Here is a 23582-nt window from a genome sequence, read left to right as displayed (position 1 = left end):
ATAGTGGCAAGCAGTGTGTTTATCACAACGTCTGGACCTTGTACACAGTACCTCCACCAGATGGTGCTGCTGTCTGTTTTGTGACATAATCCAAGATGGTGGTGAGAAATGGCGGCTGGACATAATGGCTGTGCTAGACGTAAGTTTTTATTTTGCAAGCAATGTCTCCAGCACGATATCTACACTCCAACTGACCTAGTACACAATACTGCCACCAGAAGGTGTTGCCATCCATCCTATGACATAATCCAAGACGGTGGTCTGTGGAGGGGGAAAATGGCGCGAAAATTACTCAGCCTGTGCTGGGCTGCTGGAGACAGTAAGGAAGGAGTGTATTTATTTTGGAACATTTTATTTAGGGACAGAGTATATATATCACACTGACACAAAACACATGCTTGGGGTCACAATACACAGCCCACAGACCTGTAAACTACTCTTAAATAACGCTCTGCAGACACGCAAATTCCTCCTAAATTACCGAAATATATTTCAATACAGAAATGCAAACTACTCCTAAATAACGCAGTACATAGCACAGACTACAAGCCCACTCACTAAATAATGCAACAGACATACAAGCACCCTCCGCCACCCCCTGTCCACTGGAATGCACAGGCGGTTAGTGGCAGTCCCTGTGAAGTGACGTGGCCGGCAGCTGTGAAACCGCGCACATGCATGCATGAAGTAGCCACGTCCCTTTCATACTTGACACCTGAGAAATTCCTCTCGGAATACGTGTTCCCCTAGACACTATTGCTGACGTGATCAGACGGGTACGAAGACTTGTTTACAGAGCTCAATCACTCCAGGGGCATGCACCGTCACAGGCGCGAGCCGCCGCCAGATCCAGGTGATCCTTCCATCTATTTTCCGGTATCAGTCAATGTTTACTGACGTCACAGAAATCCAAGACCCTCTCACGTTCCTCTCATACATGTGACACCTCTGGGCAGCATGTGTCTTTACCATTAATGACAGAGTAGCACAAGCTCCTTTCTCCATAGCTATTCTAACGGACCATTCGTGACATGTGGCTGATGCATCGCCACGTGTAACTAAAAGCACATCTAGCAACATTCTCAATGTTATATTGAAGCCACATGGCTATCTAAAATAAGAACAGAGTCGAACTCCAGTAGATTGCATAGTATCCCAGAAATACTTAACATGATATTTTGTAGTAGTTTTCATGATGTCTCAACTTGAATGCATCGAAATTCTTGCCCTATCAGGATCTGTTTACGAAAATAGCATATAATAACCCTCATCCATCACATGTTACCCTTCATGCTCACAATATGCACAAATGTTCTCACATCTATGTAGAGACACCTGTATCCCAGAACAAAGAATGTCATGTGAATGAATCGAGCATTAAGATTTGCTCTTATCGAATTTAACCTTGGAATTACTGAAGCTACCCATGTGGAAGAACAATCTACCTTTATTTCCCTTTCTGCAGATGAGACTTTATGCGGTACAATTATTTTGCACAGTTCACTAAATTGCATTGACAGCTAAACCCACAAAGTTGTCTACAGACCATCAAATACATATGCTACTCGCAAGAATATTGGAAGCAAGGAACATACGAAAAAAGCATATAACTACAAATAAATATTACGATTACTACTACAATCTGACACTAATTGATCTAGAGATAATGTCTCCTCATGGTAGCCGTGCTTCTGGAACGAATGTCAGTATCTATTGCGCACATTACTTTTTATGTAAAATATCTCTCTCGTACCCTCTCGGTTACTGATGTGCTGAATCTCTATGTCCGTCACGAATGGACACACAGCCATCTTCTCTAGTCATACCACAACATAAGCCACAATACCTTTACAATGCAGTATATACACATTTTACACAACATAAGCCATAGTAACTTCACAATGTAATATATACACATTTTACACAAGCAGTACAGTTATCTTTTATATGTGTACATCACCCGAAAAATATACGGTATGCCCACACATACACCAGCTATACGTCACGATTCTCCTCAGCCCCAGGGAAGCACCGTCCGCCTTTTCTTTCTTTCTACAGACGTGCCCTTAAGCTGCAAAAAAACTACTTTACACTGATCGCCATATTGAACTGCCAACTAAACCTTGCAAAGCGCCATACGGATCATCAGATATGGATAGTCTCTTAATTGCACTGCTCTCCCACTGAGGACTGGAGCCTAAATATTACAGCGTGAAAACGATCTCCAACCTAAAAATATATCACCGTGTACTATGTCTTGTGTAGTAAACATACAGTTCATGTCCTCTGCCATACAAAATCATCCCTTTTACATCATAAAGACGTCAGTGGATCGAAGTCACTATCAGAACTGTTGTGCAAAGACTTGCTCGTCCCCCCCCCCCCCCCCCCCCCCCCCTTTGTACAAATGCGTTACTGTTTCTGGCCCGGACCTGCCTGCTTGCTCGTGTTTCCACACCTATATCCAGACTCTGAGATTACAAGAACATATCTAATTTCGCACTGTCAAGACATTTACTCAGAAACTCGAAACAAATAGAGGAAACTTATATTTACACTGCCGAATGCCAATGTCAGTGATGTAACAGATTAGATACCATTTCTACAATGCGCAAGGTCAACTAAGCTGTTTCTCATGTCTAGAGAACCTGTCGGTGTCTACCACATGCTAGATGCACACCCCACAACCACTCTTCTCCCAACTAAATAAATTCGTGAAATGGGCTGAAGCAGTCAACCATACAATTTACACGGGAGGGAATTGTTCTAGAGTGTAGGATCGGTAGCTGGTAGGTACTGGTAAGAGAGAACAGAAACACATGCACTCCTAAAGCTACAACGTTCTGCACTTAAAACAGTCTCTAACGTTAGATCGGCTGTGGTTCCAACCTATCAGTCATATGGAATGTAACGGTGTTATTATTCCAATGTGAGAAATATATTTTAAGCGCATGAGATACATCCTTCTTCCCGGTTTCTCTACGATAAATTATGTTATCGAATAATAAAACGAAAAAACTACTTCCACTTGCTCTCCATGATACGAGCACATTATAGCTTTCCAGAGACGTATGGTGTCCATGATTAACATCCAATCATGGTTCAGAAATTATACGATGCCTGCATCAGGTCTATATAAAATGATCGTTAGGAGTGGGGGATACCTCCTACAAGGAAACAGATAAATGCATGGCATCAGCGTCCGACATGTGAAAATTGCAAGTCATTCCGTCACTAACTCCATAAACAGCACATCTGTCAGGCAAATGTGTACATGGGGATTGCAGCTCCTCACAAGCACCTATCGCTAACTTTGTTATGAAGCTGAAGTCTCTATTTTACACCCAAGATGTGTCATGGGGGATGGACTACATCGTATTAATCAAATTTCGTTTAGAGAAAAGTGTCAAGCTTCGTCAGACATGAAATATAAGTCCTCTGATAACTGAGAGGTTTACTGTTAACGATCAAAAGTCGACAGTGCTTTATACCACATACAGAACATGGGGCTGTATACGAGTAGAATGTAGGCTTTGTCACCCGACTGATGCATCCAGACAGAACAGCGGAAAAATTGACATACAGCAACTTCTCCTTCTCTAGAATGCATCAGTCAACCATTAAATCGTACATCATTACAGCTCCATCTCAATCGATCACCCTGTCCACTCTCTGTTATCCTTTACCGCAGATGCAAGTAAGATTAGAGGTGAATTGTTCTCTGTCTTCCTGAAAAGCATCAAATACAGTAATCAACTTGTGTGTATCACTGGTACTTCAATAGACATACAGTATAATGCTGCCTCAACGGAAAGTAATTGACTGCCTCAATGATTCCCTTTGTTTATATGTCAATGTTCCCTTGGATTCCTCTTCTTGCCACATACTTGTTCCCACGTACAAATTGTTCGCCGCGAACCAGAAGATACGCAAATACTTCCTCGAATTTTCCACATTTCGGTGTATATTCGGACAATTTACACCTATTCCCTCATCATTTTTCGCAATTCTATCGATTTTATGTTGGATCTGTCCATGCGATCATGACATAACCTCTCGTTCTGTGTTCTAAAATTGCTTGTAAAAATAGCACAGTTGCCAACACCTATCCAAAATGCACTAATCGGGAGCTGTAATATAGCACTGTACTTGATTGAATCCAGTCACCTCCACATTCGGAGAGCGTTTGACCTATTTTCTGTATGTCTGTGTATAAGCATGCCTCGGAGATGGCTCCCAGGATCTGCAGTAAACGCGAGTTATTTTTAGAATGTGGGTCTGCCGCGCGTTATATCCTAAGCGATATTGCGATGTGGATCCACAATATGTAGTGAATGGGATAGGGTTTGAAGGTGGATCCAACACGCAGAATGTACGAAGATGTGTTGGGATGCGGATCCACAATATGTTATGCACAGGATAGGGTTTGACAGTGGATCCGCCATGCGCAGTGTACAAAGTGGTGGTGGGATGCAGATCCACAATACAACACATCCGAAAGAGCGTTTGAGCATGGATCTGCAGTGGACTGCATATCCGGACTTATGTTCAAAGGCGGATCCAGCATACGTCACATCTGCGATAGGGTTTGCAAGTGGCCCAACCACACATTACGTCTGGACACGTATTCTGTGTTAAAAGTTTGGTCCACCAGCTGAGGTGACTGGATCCTGGTAGCCATCCACGAGGCATTCATATACACAGACATACAGAATGTAGAGCAAACGCTCTCCAAATGTGGAGATGACTGGGTACAGTCGAGTACAGTGCTATATTATGGCTCCTGATGAGTGAATTTGGGCTAGATGTTGGCAACTGTGCTGCATTTACAAGCAATTTTAGAACACAGAACGAGAGGTTATGTCATGATCGCATGGATAGATCTGACATAAACTCGATAGAATTGCGAAAAATGACAAGGGAATAGGTACAAGAAAAACGTATGAGCTTTGGCCAAGTGTGGTTCATTTTCTCTCAGTATTATTTCGTATCGCCAGTGATCAGTTACTGACAAAGTATTATACGTAGTAGGGGGGTGCATGACAGGTTCACCTTGAGCATCAGGCTTATAAAGTATGTGTTGGTGTTCTGACATATGCAAAGTAAATGACTATGTCCAGTCATAAGGAAGGTATGGATTTGACATGGGGGACTGTGATAGCATGGGACGAATATGTCAAGTCATAAGAATGGCACTGATGTTTCTGTTTCCAGTGCCACAGCCATCAACAGAGAGTATTTCCAATGTTTCACTCATGTCGAATGTCGTTCAACTGAGACCGTCACCGTAACATTTAGTTGTAAGTACAGGTGTAAAATATACACTCCTCGAAATGGAAAAAAGAACACATTGACACCGGTGTGTCAGACCCACCATACTTGCTCCGGACACTGCGAGAGGGCTGTACAAGCAATGATCACACGCACGGCACAGCGGACACACCAGGAACCGCGGTGTTGGCCGTCGAATGGCGCTAGCTGCGCAGCATTTGTGCACCGCCGCCGTCTGTGTCAGCCAGTTTGCCGTGGCATACGGAGCTCCATCGCAGTCTTTAACACTGGTAGCATGCCGCGACAGCGTGGACGTGAACCGTATGTGCAGTTGACGGACTTTGAGTGAGGGCGTATAGTGGGCATGCGGGAGGCTGAGTGGACGTACCGCCGAATTGCTCAACACGTGGGGCGTGAGGTCTGCACAGTACATCGATGTTGTCGCCAGTGGTCGGCGGAAGGTGCACGTGCCCGTCGACCTGCGACCGGACCGCAGCGACGCACGGATGCACGCCAAGACCGTAGGATCCTATGCAGTGCCGTAGGGGACCGCACCGCCACTTCCCAGCAAATTAGGGACACTGTTGCTCCTGGGGTATCGGCGAGGACCATTCGCAACCGTCTCCATGAAGCTGGGCTACAGTCCCGCACACCGTTAGGCCGTCTTCCTCTCACGCCCCAACATCGTGCAGCCCGCCTCCAGTGGTGTCGCGACAGGCGTGAATGGAGGGACGAATGGAGACGTGTCGTCTTCAGCGATGAGAGTCGCTTCTGCCTTGGTGCCAATGATAGTCGTATGCGTGTTTGGCGCCGTGCAGGTGAGCGCTACAATCAGGACTGCATACGACCGAGGCACACAGGGCCAACACCCGCCATCATGGTGTGGTGAGCGATCTCCTACATTGGCCGTACACCTCTGGTGATCGTCGAGGGGACACTGAATAATGCACGGTACATCCACACCGTCATCGAACCCATCGTTCTACCATTCGTAGACCGGCAAGGGAACTTGCTGTTCCAACAGGACAATGCACGTCCGCATGTATCCCGTGCCACCCAACGTGCTCTAGAAGGTGTAAGTCAACTACCCTGGTCAGCAAGATCTCCGGATCTGTCCCCCATTGAGCATGTTTGGGACTGGATGAAGCGTCGTCTCACGCGGTCTGCACGTCCAGCACGAACGCTGGTCCAACTGAGGCGCCAGGTGGAAATGGCATGGCAAGCCGTTCCATAGGACTACATCCAGCATCTCTACGATCGTCTCCATGGGAGAATAGCAGCCTGCATTGCTGCGAAAGGTGGATATACACTGTACTAGTGCCGACATAGTGCATTCTCTGTTGCCTGTGTCTATGTGCCTGTGGTTCTGTCAGTGTGATCATGTGATGTCAATAAAGTTTCCTCTTCCTGGGACAATGATTTCACGGTGTTCTTATTTCAATTTCCAGGAGTGTATATGTGAATGCCTTCTTATGATAAACATTCTACCTGTGTGTGCTCGGCCAGCACCGCTGTGACATGTGCGGGAATCGTTCACGTTTACCGTTAACGGTAGGAGCTGTCAGACTGGAAGTGCCTGTTAGATTGTAAGAATGTAGATGAATTAACTGTGTTGTACTCTAGACGACAAAACAGCGAAAATTGTTTGGTTGACTGCTTCAGCCCATTTCACGAATTTATTTAGTTGGGAGAAGAGAGGTTGTGGGGTGTGCATCTAGCATGTGGAAGACACCGACAGGTTCTCTAGACATGAGAAACAGCTTAGTTGACCTTGTGCATTGTAGAGATGGTATCTAAATTGTTACATCACTGACATTGGCATTCGGCAGTGTAAATATAAGTTTCCTCTATTTGTTTCGAGTTTCCGAGTAAATGTCTTCACAGTGCGAAATTAGATATGTTCTTGTAATGCCAGAGTCTGGATATAGGTGTGGAAACACGAGCAAGCAGGCAGGTCCGGGCCAGAAACAGTAACGCATTTGTACAAAGGGGGGGGGGGGGGACGAGCAAGTCTTTGCACAACAGTTCTGATAGTGACTTCGATCCACTTTCGATCCACTGACGTCTTTCTGATGTAAAAGGGATGATTTTGTATGAGAGAGGATATGAACTGTATGTTTACTACACAAGACATAGAACACGGTGATATATTTTTAGGTTGGAGATCGGTTTCACGCTGTAATATTTAGGCTCCAGTCCTCAGTGGGAGTGCAGTGCAATTGAGTAAGAGACTATCCATATCTGATGATACGTATGGCGCTTTGCAAGGTTTAGTTGGCAGTGCAATATGGCGATCAGTGTAAAGTAGTTTTTTGCAGCTTAACGGCACGTCTGTAGACAGAAAGAAAAGGCGGACGGTGCTTCCCTAGGGCTGAGGAGAATCGTGACGTATAGCTGGTGTATGTGTGGGCATACCATACATTTTTTGGGTGATGTACACATATAAAAGATAACTGTACTGCTTGTGTAAAATGTGTATATATTACATTGTGAAGTTACTATGGCTTATGTTGTGTAAAATGTGTATGTATTGCATTGTAAAGGTACTGTGGCTTATGTTGTGGCACGACTAGAGAAGTTGACTGTGTGTCCAATCGTGATGGAAATATAGATTCAGCACATCAGTAACCGTGAGGGTACAAGAGAGATATTTTACATGGAAAATTATGTGCGCTACAGATACTGATATTCGTTCCAGAAGCACGGCTACCATGAGGAGACATTTCCTGTAGATCCATTGGTGTCAGACTGTAGTAGTAATCGTAATATTTATTTGTAGTTATATGCTCTTTTCGTATGTTCCTTGCTTCCAGTATTCTTGTGAGTGTCATATGTATTTGATGATCTGTAGACAGCTTTGCAGGTTTAACTGTCAGTGCAATTTAGTGACCTGTGCCAAATAATTGTACAGCAAAAAGTCTCATCTGCAGAAAGGAAAAAAAAGGTAGATTATGGTTCCATCAGTAATACAGAGGGTATGTTCGGTAAGATCCAACCATAATGTTCGATTCATTCCCATGACATTCTTTGTTCTGGGATACAGGTGTCTCTGCATAGATGTGAGAACATTTGCGTATGTTGAGAGCAGGAAGGGTAACAGGTGATGGACGGGGTCGTTATACGCTATTTTCGTAAACAGATACTGAAAGGGCAAGAATTCCAATGCAGGGATAAGGCAGCTTGTGCTACTCTGTCATCAACGGTTAAGACACGTGCTGCCTGGAGTGGTCTCACAAATGAGAGCGGCGTGAGCGCACCTTGGGGTTCTGTGACGTCAGTATAACACTGACTGTATGCCCGAAAGCACAGGCAACTTTCCCCTGTGTCCAGCGGCAAATTGTGGCTGGGGCGGCGCATGCCACTGGAGCGTCTGAGCTCTGTAAATAAGTCATCGCTCCCGTCTGATGACTTCAGCAATGGTGTCTAGGTGAACATGTATTTCGTGAGTAATTTCTCATGTGTCAAGTAGGAAAGCGATGTCGCCACCTCATGCATGCGGGCATCTGTGCGTTGTTTGACAGCTGACAGCCACGTCACTTCCCCGGGGCTGCCACTAACCTCCTGTGCGGCCCAGTGGACGGATGGTGGCGGAGGGTGCTTGCGTGTCTGTTGCCTTATTTTGCAAGTGGGCCTGTAGGCTGTGCTATGTGTTATTTGGATAGTGTAGGATTTCGTGTCTGCACGTCTGTGTATTGCATTATTCAGGAGCAGTTTGCATGTCTGTTCTGAAATTATTTCGGTAATTTAGGAGGAATTAGTGTGTTTGCAGAGCAGACTAGTTTACAGGTCTGTGGGCTATGTATTGTGACACCAAGCATGTGTTTTGTGTCAGTGTGATATATATACTCTATCCCTATATACAATGTTCCAAAATAAGTAAAGTACACTCCTTCCTTACCTTCTCCAGCAGCCCAGTGCAGGCTGAGTAATTTTCACGCCATTTTCTCCCGCCCTAGACCACCATCTTAGATTATGTCACAAGATGGATGGCAGCACCCTCTGGTGGTAGAATTTTGTACTAGGTCAGTTGTCGTCTAGATATCGTGGTAGAGACATTGCATGCAAAATAAAAACTTATGTCTAGCACAGCCATTGTGTCCAGCCACCATTTCTCCCCACCATCTTGGATTATGTCACTAAACAGACGATAGCACTCTCTGGTAGTGGCACTGTGTACTAGGTCGAGACCTTGTGATGAACACACTGTTTGCCACCATATTGGATTATAGTACTTGCGTCATCGGCTGACGTCATGGCTGCCATTTTGGATTACACAATGGAACAGACAACAGTGCCCTCTGGTAGTGGTACTGTGTACTAGCTCAGTTGGATTGCGGACCACATGGCGAACACACTGGATGGTGGTGCTGCCTCCAATTGTCTAAATAACGACTGGTGCATGATTTAGACAGTCTTTTAGATGGATTATTATTTTGATGATTAACGAGTTGTCTGGCTCTCTGGACATAAATGTAATGCATTATTTACGAGTGGTTTGCATTTCTGTAGGCTGTGCTTTGCGTTATTTTGGCAGTTTACAGTTAGCAAGCACATGTGTGGAGCATTATACTTGAGTTATTTAAAAGTAGTTTGCAGGTCTGTATGCTGTGTGGCATATCAGAGCGTATGTTCTCTATCACTGTGACAAATATACTCCATCCCTAAATAAATTGTTCCATAATAAATAAAGTACACTTCTTCCTCTCTCCAGCATCCCATTGTGTTCTAAGTCCTTTTCCTACCAATCCCTAGGAAGAGGTGGTGGTTGGGTGATTTAGGTTAGTGGAAGTAGTCCAAGTGTCCTTTCTCTCACACCATTTTGTTAGCTTAGTAGAGAAATGCAAATTGACCTTTCTTTATCGCCAAAATTCACACTTGGCGCCAGTTCCTAGAAAGAGGTGGTGATTGTATGTCTTAGGTTAGTGGAGGTAGCCCAAGTAACCTATTTTCCCGCAATTTTCTTAGGTTATTTGAGATAACCGTGGTGTGATGCATTATCCTGTTGGAATTTGAACTTCACGCCATTTTTCTGGGGGAAGGGGAGAGGAGGGGGTTAGGTTAGTGGAGATTCCCCAATTGACCTGTCTTTGTTCCAAAATTCAAACTTTCCATCCAAGAGCCGCCATCTTGGATCATGTCACTGTCGCCATTTTGGATAACGTCATCGCCGCCATCTTGGATGATGCAATCGCCAGCATCTTAGATAACGGTACTTTGGGGTCGTGTCCCCCTTGCCCCAATACTCCCCCCTTCAGATGTTAACATTTGTTTATGCTTCGGGACCATTGTTTCTTTACTTATGATGTTTTACTATAGCTCTCCTGAAAATTTCCGTTGCAAGAAACAATGTTTATAACAAACATAATAATCTGAAGATAGGATGCCAGGCATCTTAATAAAATGTTACCAAGTAAAAATGAATCCTTACAAAAGCAATTGGTTACAGTTAATTCAACAATTGTAATGTTTTAATATTTCCACAACGAAAAAGAATTATTTGCTAATATTAATACGAGAAACAATAGAAAAACAGATTTCCATCGACAGGGAACAAATAGTAAGATCGAAATGTTTGGCGACATTTCATCCAAGTGTTTGGAATTCAATGTATTAATATACTCTATTAGCAGGCATTTTTAAATATTTTCCAGAAATGCTATTGAAAACTGTCTGCGGAAACATCCAAAACTACGTCCCAGTAGGAGTACAACTCCGAGTGTCTCATTCTCTCCCTCACGAATTTCTTCCTCGGAGCAGAATGAGGCTAATCGCGGGCAACATCCTGTCAGCAGGCCAGCGGTTGTCCTCCGTTGGCCTACACCAATCAAAAAGCCCACGGAATCGAGGCACTTCGCAGAAATTTTTCACCTGCGCCAGGCCACCTAACCACCACGGACGAATGGTGGGTGTGAATCACTATGACCCTGAGGCAAAGGAACACACCAAGTATCGGAAGAATGTGGATTCTCTACCACCGGAAAAGGAGGAAACACAAACATCGTCAGGCAAGGTGAGGCATCAGGGTGTATTTTGGGACTGCCACAGTGTGATGCTAACAGATTACGGTGACTCCAAAAAGTATTCGTCCGACCGTAGCGCATATATGAACGACAATCACAAAAACAGAGCTCAGAAACTAACAACAGCTCTTTCCTTACATCGGTTAAATTACATTAAGTAATAAAACGCTACTTGGGTTCATATGTTGCTTCATTTGTGAACATACCAACGTTATTTAAAATCATGCCCCAATTCATGTCAAATAAACATTCGTCTAATAAACAAGATTCCAAGTATGTATCCACACTGAAACATTTCTCTCTCCCTTTCCTAAAGCAGTTGCGTTTCATACGCTGGAGAGGATAGTTCTTTGCCTGTTTTTAAAACCATTGAGTGATATTTAAGTATTATTGCTCGAAAACGTCGCGAAACTACAACTGGTGAGAGAAATATCTGTGTCAAATTGATTCAAAAAGTAAAATCTTTTCAAGAATCGGAGAAACAGTGGAGATTATTATATACAGGTTTAATCAAAACAAAATCTACGAAAACCAATAACGAAGCGGTCGTCCTGTAATTCTATCTGAGATGGGAAAACGATAGCTACTTTGAGAAATCAGAAAAATGCATAACTAAGCGCTCCAAAACTTGTTACTGCAGTTTAGACGCATACAGGAAAGTCTGTTTCAGCACAGATTGTAAGAAGTGTGTTTTATGTAGCTGAGTATGGAAGGAAAACAGCCTGTAGAAAACCATAAAATCAACAAAAGGAAGGAAGATAATATAAATTGGACGGGTTTGATTTCTGAAAGAAGGGTGTACTTAATGACGAGAGTCGATTTTAGCTGTTCCAGTGAAATGAGGAAGAAACAGAGTGGAGACAAAGAAATCGTGAAGAGAGAAATACAACAGCCTCAATTAGACTTAGAGGATGTTCAGTATTTGCCTGGAGCTGAATGAGTACAAATGGTGGAATTATGGACCACAAGGTTTACATAAAGATCCTAAAAACACTTCTACTCAGAAGTGTGAACAATATGGGTCTTTCTGAGAGCTATATTTTCACACAAGACAATAATCCAAAGCATACAGCCTAGATGCAAGGCTTTAGCTGTTGCATAACACTTTCCAGTTGATGCTGACACCACTTGAATGCCCAGACGTTGCTCCAACAGAAATTTTGTGGAATGTACTCTATAGGAGTATGAGGAGTCTTCAGATGTGCAATAGAAATGAACTAAAGAACTCTACTAGAGGAATGGCTGAAAATGACACTGAAAACAACAAATTCTCTGGTGGAGTCCATGCCAAGGAGACTGCAAGAGATTATATAGGGTGGTCCATTGATCGTGACTGGGCCAAATATGTCACGAAATAAGCCTCAAACGAAATAATTACAAATAACGAAAATTGTCTAGCTTGAAGGGGAAACCAGATGGCGCTATGGTTGGCCCTCTAGATGGCGCTGCCATAGGTCAAAATGGATATCAACTGCGTTTTTCTTAAATAGGAACCCCAACTTTTTATTACATATTCGTGTAGTACATAAAGAAATATGAATGTTTTAGTTGAACAACTTTTTTCGCTTTGTGGTAGATGGCGCTGTAGTAATCACAAACATATGGCTCACAATTTTAAACGAACAGTTGGTAACAGGTAGTTCTTTTAAATTAAATTACAAAACGTAGGTACGTTTGAACATTTTATTTCTGAGAACGTATGCTGTTACAGTGTGCTTACCTGTAAATACCATATTAATGCAATAAATGCTCAAAATGATGTCCGTCAACCTCAATGCATTTGGTAATACGTGTAACGACATTCCTCTCAACAGCGAGTAGTTCGCCTTCCGCAATATTCGCACATGCAGTGACGATGCGCTGACGCATTTTGTCAGGCGTTGTCGGTGGATCACGATAGCAAATATCCTTCAACTTTCCCCACAGAAAGAAATCCGGGGACGTTAGATCCGGTGAACGTGTGGGCCATGGTATGGTGCTTCGACGACCAATCCACGTGTCATGAAATATGCTATTCAGTACCGCTTCAACCGCACGCTAGCTATGTGCCGGGCATCCATCGTGTTGGAAGTACATCGCCATTCAGTCATGCAGTTAAACATCTTGCAGTAACATCGGTACAACATTTCTTAAGAAATCAGCATACACTGCACCATTTAGATTGCCATCGAAAAAATGGGGGCCAGTTATCCTTCCTCCCATAATGCCGCACCATACATGAACCCGCCAAGGTCGCTGATGTTCCACTTGTCGCAGCCATCGTGGATTTTCCGTTGCCCAGTAGTGCATATTATGCCGGTTTACGTTACCGCTGTTGGTGAATGACGCTTCGTCGCAAAATAGAACGCGTGCAAAAAATCTGTCATCGTCCCGTAATTTCTCTTGTGCCTAGTGGCAAAACTGTACACGACGTTCAAAGTCGTCGCCATGAAATTCATGCTGCATAGAAATATGGTATGGGTGCAATCGATGTTGATGGAGCATTGTCAGCACCGACGTTTTTGAGATTCCCGATTCTCGCGCAATTTGTCTTATACTCATGTGCGGAAGAGCCGCGACAGCAGCTAAAACACCTACTTGGGCATCATCATTTGTCGCAGGTCGTGGTTGACGATTGACATGTGGCTGAACACTTCGTGTTTCCTTAAATAACGTAACTATCCGGCGAACGGTCCGGACACTTGGATGATGTCGTCCAGGATACTGAACAACACACATAGGGCACGCCCGTTGGGCATTTTGATCATAATAGCCATATATCAACACGATATCGACCTTTTTTGCAGTCGGTAAACAGTCCATTTTAACATGGGTAATGTATCACGAAGGCAATACCGTCCACACTGGCAGAATGTTACGTGATACCACGTACTAATACGTTTGTGACTATTACAGCGCCATCTATCCGAAAGTGAAAAAAGTGGTCCAATTAAGACATTCATATTTCTTTACGTACTACACGAATATGTAATAAAAATGGGGGTTCCTATTTTAAAAAAACGCATTTGATATTCGTTTGACCTATGGCAGGCCATCTAGGGGGCCAACCATAGCGCCGTCTGGTTTCCCCCTTCAAGATAGACGAGTTTGGTTTTTGGTAGTTTTTTCGTTTGATGCTTATTTTGTGTGATATTTAGCGCGGTCACTATCAATTGACTACCCTGTATACAGGAAAGGAAGGACTACTAAGTACTAACCATAAAGTTCAATGTTGAGAGTGTCATTTTCAATACCGCAGACGAATACCTTTTTTACATCCTAGTTTGACTATCTTTCCTTTCCCAAAGACGTCATTGGGTGCAATATGGAGGGGCATTGCGCCAGCACACGGCCCTCCCAAATGTTGTCAGATTTCATGAACTGTTGCTGTTACTACTCGGTCAGGTAGTTCCTCAATCGGAATCGTAAAGTTGAGTGCTGTTCCAGTCCTCTCAGCAAGGAAAAACATCTAGCGGTACCAGGAATTGAACCCATGTCCCTCACAAGACATTTTGCAGCACTGAGCACTCACCTATGGAAGTTGAACTGTAGGTTCCTATATAACCAGCTGGGTGAGTCAACTCAGACGTCAGAGAAAGGCACTGGCATACAGCCTCTAATACGACCATGGCTAATGGAGCACTTCATACCGGCCTACAGATCGACGACAGCTGCACCTTTGACATCAATCAAATTTCTGTTCTTATCAAAAAATTTAATTACTTTTCATTCCTGTTACATATCTTTCACAGATTTTCTAGTTTGTAAGGAAGTCATATTGTGATAAAACTATGATAGTTAAAAAACTAGGCTTGGATACAAATTCATCACAGAAAACTCATTGCCAGAAGTTATTTAACGAAGGGCTATCTAATAACTTTCTCAGATGGTCTGTGTATCTATAAGCTGGTATTTAGTGACAGCTTGGAACTACATCAAACCCTCCGAAAGTGTAGTACCAAAGCATGAACGTGGGCACTGTCATCTGCACCACTCTCAATTTCGTGTAGTAACAGTAAGTTGCACAGCAAGAGCACACACCATACCCGAGCTGATATTAGTTTCTTAGAGAATAACAGAATAGTTTTGGCTCTTGCAGCGATTTTTTGTTTTAGCACTGAAGGGTGGGGGGCAGCTGCTGAGCATATGAGCTGTGTAGATACTCACGAGGAAAACGACCATGGCGGCGAGTGGCAGCCACTGCACAGCTGTGAGGTCTGTGTGCACCACGTCCTTGAGGTAGAAGATGGTACCAAGCATAGCCATGGTGACGCCACAGCCGGCGAACGAGAGCAGCAGCAGTGGCCGCCGGCCAGCACGGTCTGCCAGCAGCGATGTGGCAACGCTGGTCTCTGTCTGCACTGCTGCCACGATGATGGCGCACACATCTGCATCCAGCGCCACACCTGACTGCCGGAAGATGTCAGTGGTGTAGCTCAAGAGCACAGCCAGCCCCGTGAACACCTGTGTCACGATCAGCACAACGCACAACACCAGTGCCCGCCGGTTTCCACGTCTCCGCACCAGCTGACCCAGCAGCTCCAGCCGCGATTGCCTGGCCTCTGCCCCAACAAAGCACGCAGCTGCACTACTGTGTCACATAATTATCAACAATTCCTAAATATAACCTCTGACATTACAGCTCTTTCAACCAATGTACCTCCTGGAGCAACTAGTGGCTCCTCAGAGCCAGTCCTTCCAAGAAGGGGGCAATAATTTTAGAATGAACTATCAACAGCTTCCATCTTCATAACTTTGACCTCATCTTTTAAAATCATCCTGTCTGATTAAAATGCCTCAAACTGACCTCCACTGTGACCTAACATACAAACTACACATACTAACCCCTCAAGTGAATCCTTCAGAAGTTGAAGCCACTAAAACTGCTGAACGGCTGAACATGGGGAATACTTACCTCCACATTACTTTACACGTACAAAGCCTTAATCAAACAAACTTTCTTTTAAGCCAATGTCACAAGGATTTCCACTTTATATAGACTCTACCAATTCCTTCAATCTTCAAATACCATGCACTAAACCCTGCCTTCCTTGTCTGTGTAACATCCCCCACTGTGATCTCATATGAGCTTCTGAATTTCCCCTCTCTCTTTGGTTCTACAATGGACCAAAACTGCTAAAACAACTAAACGGCTAAACATGGGGACTGTATACCACACCATATGCCATATGCACAATACCATAATCCAACTAAACACTCTATGGTCAGTTTCACAAGGATTTCTGCTCTGCATGACCTATACAGTCTGTCCAACTCCTCGAATGCCATGCACCCTGCCTCACCTCCTAACTCATCTACTGTCCTCTGCTATGATTCCGTATGAGCTTATTTGGCTCTCTCCTCTCCCACAATGAACACCTTCAAGTTGCCATATTTGCTGTAAACTTTGTACCAACAACTCTATCATTTCATTCTTGTCCATTAACCCTAGAAATCTATTGTGCCAATACGTTCCACCAACCTAACATCTTCAGTCTCACCACATCTGATAATTTTCTCTATCTTACAGTAAAATGTGCACCCATCCTTCCTCCTTTAACATAATACGCCTATTTCTTTCCAGTTCAGGGCTCATCATCGTCTTCTCCAACATTTTCCACACTCTCTCTACAGCACTTTGACCAGGGACTTCCTCCCAAAGTCTTCTACCCAAAATCCCTTCTAAAAAACATCCCCTCCTGTAATCCTCCTCATCCTCATCCCCCTTCCACCAATCTAGCCCAGTAAAGTGAATTGCTTTATATTTACGTAGAGACTATCTTAATAATTTTAAAGAACACACACACACACACACACACACACACACACACACACACACACACATATATATATATATATATATATATATATATATATATATATATATATATATATATAACTGTTTTTATTAATAACAATTAGGTGTTTTGCCATTGAAAGTCATCGTCAGATGATGTAATGACGCTTTAGGAAGCCAAAACATGTAATTATTAGTAATAAAAAAATTCTGCAAATGTGACTGGTTTCATTTAAAAATATTCATAACCAGTTGCTGCACCAGACAGTCAAACTGGAGCGGAAACAATGTCACACATATCTTTTACCTTCCAAAAATTTTTTGGAGCGCTCCATGATTTATTAACACTTCTGCTATCACTTCAACCTCATCCTGATGAGTGAGGCAATAAAAGAACGATAAGAATAAAAGGTAATGTCGGATGACTCCACTTTCCTAATCCTCAAACCTAGATTCCAAAAATCCTAACAATTACTCCAACTTCCTCTTTAACCAGGTTACAACCTGATGAAACCAATGGCTCCTCAAGATTTGCCCTTCCAAAACCCAGGTAATAATTCTAGGACACACCACCACCAGATTCGATGTTCATGATTCCTACATAACCACTTAAGACTGCCATGTTTTTCTAACTAACACACTAAAACCTCAAACTAACACTCCACTGTAAACTAACATGAAAATCTCAACTCTTAAACACACAACACAATGACCACTATAGCCTAAAATTTGTAACTGATGGTTCAAATGTCTCTGAGGACTATGGGACTTAACAGCTGATGTCATCAGTCCCATAGAACTTAGAACTACTTAAACCTAACTAACCTAAGGACTTCACACACATCCATGCCCACGTCAGGATTCGAACTGCGACCGTAGAAGCAGCGCGGTCCTGGGCTGAAGCATCTAGAACTGCTCGGCCATTTGTAACAGACCAAGCATGTTGATTGCATCCCTTCCACTATCCTCCATACCTACTAAACCTAGATCTTACCAGCGCTCTACTATGCCAACATTGCCTGGATATTTGCTCCAGCAAAGTTCCATCACTGCTTCTGTATCCTTGAACCACTGTACTTTGTGTGACAATTAACTTTTGTTTATCTTTCCACACATGAATCCTCTAATTTCTAGTCAAATACCTCTCCCCCTGATTCACATCTAACATCTCGATATACTGCCCACAACTCCTCTAATTTTCAGTCCCAGTTTCTTGCCACTCCTATACTGACTCACAACCAGTCCAGCATCTACAAACAATCTGCATACTCTCTTTCTAAATGCAACTGCCTCACTCTCTTAAACAATGGGATCCACACCAATATGTATTCATGCCAACAGCTCCCTTCCCTCTATACTCTACTCTGAACATCATGGTGGCCACCTCTTCTCCATCACCTAGTGAGATGACAAAGTGGTAAGTGCACTGGACTCATATTCGGGAGGACAATGGTTCAAATGTGCTTCCAGCCATCCTGATTTATGTTTCCCGTGATCTCCCAAATCGCTACAGGCAAAAGCTGGGATGGTTCCTTTGAAAGGGCACGGCTGACTTACTTCCCCATCCTTCCCTAATCAGATGGGACTGATGACCTCGCTGTTGCAACCCACTGGACTAGTTACTTTTATACTGACACTCTATGACCTACAGAATGTCTAATTTTCCATCTTCTAATTATCACTACCCAAAGGAAGTTCATCAGTCTCCAGTGAATATTCAGGGCTCCTTTTTAAGATCTTTATCTTTCTGCGCCATTTTACTTTTAATTACAAATTGAAAATGAAAAAGTGGTCAACGTCTGTTTAAATACCATCTGGGGCAACATACTTCAATAATCTTTAGAAACCATGTAAATATCTCACTTTTTTCATTACACTGCCTGACAAAAGTATTGAGCATCCTGAATGGTAGGGGAAAACAGAACGAAACTTCACAGGTTGTAACTGTATGTGAAGTTATTTCAGTGATTATAAAACTGAGTCAGGTTTACGGAAAACTTGGCAGAATGAGCCCACTTTCCAGTATGACGTTGCATGCTCTGTGGCTTGAATGCATGCACTGGCTGGGTTATAAAGCCATTGTAACCTCTCATGAAGTAAACTGGCCCACAATTGGTGTAACTTGTCCTTGATATCCTGGATTCTGGAAACGGGACTGAGTTGATGCTAGAGATGGTCCCACATATATCTGTTTGGAACACATTTGGTGATCTTGCTGGTCATGGGAGTACCTCATCATCATGCAGACAGTTCACAAAGACAAGTACTGTCCTTTTGAAAAATGGCCACATGGGATGTAACATACAAGGGTGTGGGATTTCTGTGACATACCGTGGTGCTTTAAGTTCCCTCAATCACTACCAACCATGACCTGAATTCATACCTGATGTTATAGGCAGTATTTTATGTGTTCTCAAATAACAGTTGCAGATACTGCAGGGTTAGATTTACTTGGGGTACAGTAACATAGACGAGGAGAGTATCTGCCCTCACTTTCACGTGCAATCCAATGTCGGGCGACTGCCACATCCGAATGCAACATACAGATGGGTAGTGCACGATTCAACCAGCCTGTGAAATGGAGAGCCACGACGAGACGTCTTTCAAACTCTGTTACAGGCTGATAACGCTGTCTTGAACGAGTACAAGGCATTTCTGTGCCCTTCGCAGTGATCATTATATACGCTATCAGGTCTGGTAACAACACTGAAAATGAACAACACTATTGAAAGCTGGTTGCCATTCTACCTTTCACAGAGAACTGCATTATTATCATTTACATACCCACTGATGCTGCATATATGTACAAAGTTTCATTGACAGTCGACCATGTGTTTTGGGTACTTCACTTTTTTGCGAGGTAGTGTATGACGCACCAACTGTATGTGTTATAATACCCATTTAGATGAAAAGCGTGAAAATTATACCACTGACAGCCCACCGCATTAACGAACTAGGTACGGGGGATAAACTAACAATTACGAAATAAGAGAGGTATCTACAACCCTTAGTTCGTGTCATATGTTGCATGAACAGTAGAAACGACCTAAGTGAGCTGCAAAAAGAATTGTCATTGCTTTTTAATTTTAAAGGGATCGTATTTATGAAAGAGAAGAGATTAAAAATGAGCTGCAACAGCTGAAGATCTCTCGTGTCTAGGAAAAGGAATAGATTATTCCAGCTCTTGAAAAAGGATTGTGGGACACATTCACAAAGCTTTGTACATATCATCTCACTGACATCAGTTTGGTGTATTGCTATGAAATCTATTTTTTATTCACATACAAGCATTTTATTGCAGACCCATCATTGCTGTTTCCAAAATTTGAACCAGTTGCTAGGCAATTGTTGTAAACAATCCCGAAGCAGCGAATCGAAATACATTAGTATAGATACGGAATTCATAATATTAATACGTGAGCACAAAAGTTAAAGTGACAGTTTTTAATATTGATTATACATGTAGGCCAACGAAACTAACACAATTTCAAAGATACTTTGCCATAGATGTGCACAAAGAAAAAAAGTGTATATATACGTAGTCATTAAGAGTGTGGAAATGAAGGGGATAGTGTCATATTAGTAACTCTGATGACACCTTCTCTATCACGCACTAAAATCGCCAGTAAGTGTGCATCGAAGATTGGAGGGGTACCAAAATCTCTCGGGCGTACCGATCAGATGCTACGGCAGAAATGAGACATGGAAGTAACAGCGTTTCTTCAAATTTCAATCTAGGGACGTTCATGTTTATGTGCTTCATTCGCAGTAATACACGCATACCAGCGAGCGACAGGTCGAGGAAGTTGCCAGCAGTGGAAATAAAAATATCATAGTAACAAAGTCTGTATATTGGAATCGTTACTTTGCTTAATTTTCTGTAAGAGTAACTTTGTGGTCATTTGCTGCCGTTACCATCAAATTTCAAGTAAGTTTCTAATTTTTTATTTCTTTATTTTGAATAATTATGGCTTCCGACTTCTCTTATTATACGGAAACCATGTTTGTTTTAGACTTTGCCAAGAAGAAGAACGATAACGGGTCAGAGCGGAAGACGCATAAATGGTCAGACACAATTTTTGAGTAGAGAAATTAATGGGGATGTGGACATTCATAATAATAATGCAACTGTTTGATTGAACGATAATATTTTTAATACATGAACTTCGAAAACTAAATTACCGATTTTTAAAATTAGTTACACAAGGAGACCTATGAAACATATATAATTCAAAGATTGTTTGCCGTAGACGTGCACCAAAAAATCATGTGTGTACATAGTCATTAAAAGAAGTAACAGGAAGTATACAGACACACATGAGAAAAGATTTCCTCTGTCTCTCACACTGCTAACATTGGCAGCAAGTTGTACCACACATACCTATCAGGCGTTGTGGTAGAAATGAGACAAGAAAGTAACAACGGTTCGTGTCATCGCATTCTAGATACATTCATGATTAAATTTTGCAGATGGTTCATTTGCAGCAGCCTCGTATCACTAGCAGTCGAGATGACAGGCATCTTATCCGCATGGCTATAACGGAAAGTGCAGCCACGTCTAGATCCTTGAGTCAAGAGATGGGGACGTTCGCAAGACAACAACCACCTGCACGAACAGTTCGACGGCGTTTGCAGCAGCATGGACTATCAGCTCGGAGACAATGGGCGCGTTTACCATTGACGCTGCATCACAGTCAGGAGCGCCTGCGATGGTGTACTCAACGACGAACCTGGGTGCACGAATAGCAAAAGGTCATTTTTTCAGATGAATCCAGATTCTGTTTACAGCATCATGATGGTCGCATCCCTGTTTGGCAATATCGCGGTGAACGCACATTGGAAGCGTGTATTCGCCATCGCCATACTAGCGTATCACCCAGTATGATGGTATGGAGTGCCATTGGTTACACGTCTCGGTCACCTCTTGTTCGTATTGACGGCACTTTGAACAGTGGACCTTACATTCCAAATGTGTTACAACGCGTGGCTCTATCTTTCATTCGATCCCTGCGAAATGCTACATTTCAGCAGGATAATGCACGACCGCATGTTGATGGTCCTATACGGGCCTTTCTGGATACAGAAAATGTTCAACTGCTGACCTGGTCAGCACATTCTCCAGATCTCTCACCAATTGAAAACGTCTGGTCAAGGGTGGCCGAGCAACCGGCTCATCACAATACGCCAGTCAATACTCTTGATGAACTGTGGCATCGTGTTGAAGCTGCTTGGGCAGCTGTACCTGTACAACTCATCCAAGCTCTGTTTGACTCAATGCCCAGGCGTATCAAGGCCGTTATTACGGCCAGAGGTGGTTGTTCTGGGTACTGTTTTCTTAGGATCTATGCACCCAACTTGCGTGAAAATGTAATCACGCGTCAGTCCTAGTATAATATATTTTTCCAATGAATACCCGTTTATCATCTGCATTTCTTCTTGGTGTATCAGTTTTAATGGCCAGTAGTGTAAAAGAAGGGGTCAGTTGATAGAATGCATCCAAAAGTATCAAGGAATCCTCTATTTGGAAACGAAGATAAGTGAGTGTGTGTGTGTGTGTGTGTGTGTGTGTGTGTGTGTGTGTGTGTGTGTGTGTGCTTGTAAGAGAGAGACAGAGAGAGAGAGATTGGCAGAGAATAAAATTTACGTAGTGAGATCAAGTCTGGACTACAATAAACAGGTTTAAGTGTGTGTAGGCTGCAATAATTGAGCAGAGAAGAGGAGTCTAGCACAGGATTGACAAGTGTGGAGAACTGTGTCAAAACAGTCTCTGGAACTCAAAACAGTATATTCTGCTGGTGGGGGAAAATTATTTTCTGAATAGTCCTCATCGTGTATTTACCCAGTGTCGTCACACTATTCTGTACTATGAAACAAGATGTCCCTTATAAGTACCGCTACCTGATGTGAGATGCAAAGTAATGTGGGGCTACTCACCTCGTTGCTCCTTGACGTACTTGTGAATAATGTCGAGCTCCTCCTGGATGGCTTCCTCAGTCACGGCACCTCGCAACCGCCTCAAGGCTCCTTCTGCATCCTTATCCCTGCCACGCAGAGCCAAGAAGTAGGGCGACTCGGGCATCCAGAGGAAGCCCACCATGAAGACCACGGGCACGGCGGCGGACACGATGGCCACGGCTGAGTAGGACATGTAGGGCCCCATGCAGTAGGAGATGAGCCCGCCCGCACTCATGGCGAACTGGAAGACGGTGCCCAGCATACCCCGCACTTTGGCCTCGGCCACCTCCCCCACGTACATCGGTAACAGGCAGATGCTGGCCCCAATGCCCAGACCAGCCACCAGCCGCGATGCTATCAGCATGGCCGCCGAGTCAGCGAACAGCACCTGTCGGCCGACAGCACCTTTCAGCACATTTCTGTTACCTCTTGCCATGCTGCTTGCTCCTTTCACCAAGTTGGAAGGACGATTGTGCCAGACTTTTTTTGGACCTGGTATCCTCATAGTGTATGTATTGTACTGTTTGTTAACCGGGGACATAGAAACGATGGAGAGGCTC

General features: G+C 43.4%; 1 protein-coding gene across 1 annotated transcript in view; it reads right to left on the bottom strand.

The window, feature by feature from the left end:
* LOC126267480 (facilitated trehalose transporter Tret1-like) overlaps positions 1-23582 on the bottom strand; it is a 104088-nt gene that overhangs the window by 6801 nt on the left and 73705 nt on the right. Inside the window, exons 4-5 of the mRNA XM_049972764.1 lie at positions 23002-23410; positions 15438-15832 (exon numbers count right to left, since the gene is read on the bottom strand). Coding sequence (XP_049828721.1) covers positions 15438-15832; positions 23002-23410 — 804 coding nt within the window. The remainder of the gene's footprint in view (positions 1-15437; positions 15833-23001; positions 23411-23582) is intronic.

The sequence above is a fragment of the Schistocerca gregaria genome, chromosome 4 (assembly GCF_023897955.1).
Source record: "Schistocerca gregaria isolate iqSchGreg1 chromosome 4, iqSchGreg1.2, whole genome shotgun sequence".
NCBI lineage: Eukaryota > Metazoa > Arthropoda > Insecta > Orthoptera > Acrididae > Schistocerca > Schistocerca gregaria.
Note: the sequence above shows the minus strand (reverse complement) of the source record. Positions and strands in the feature narration are given on the sequence as shown.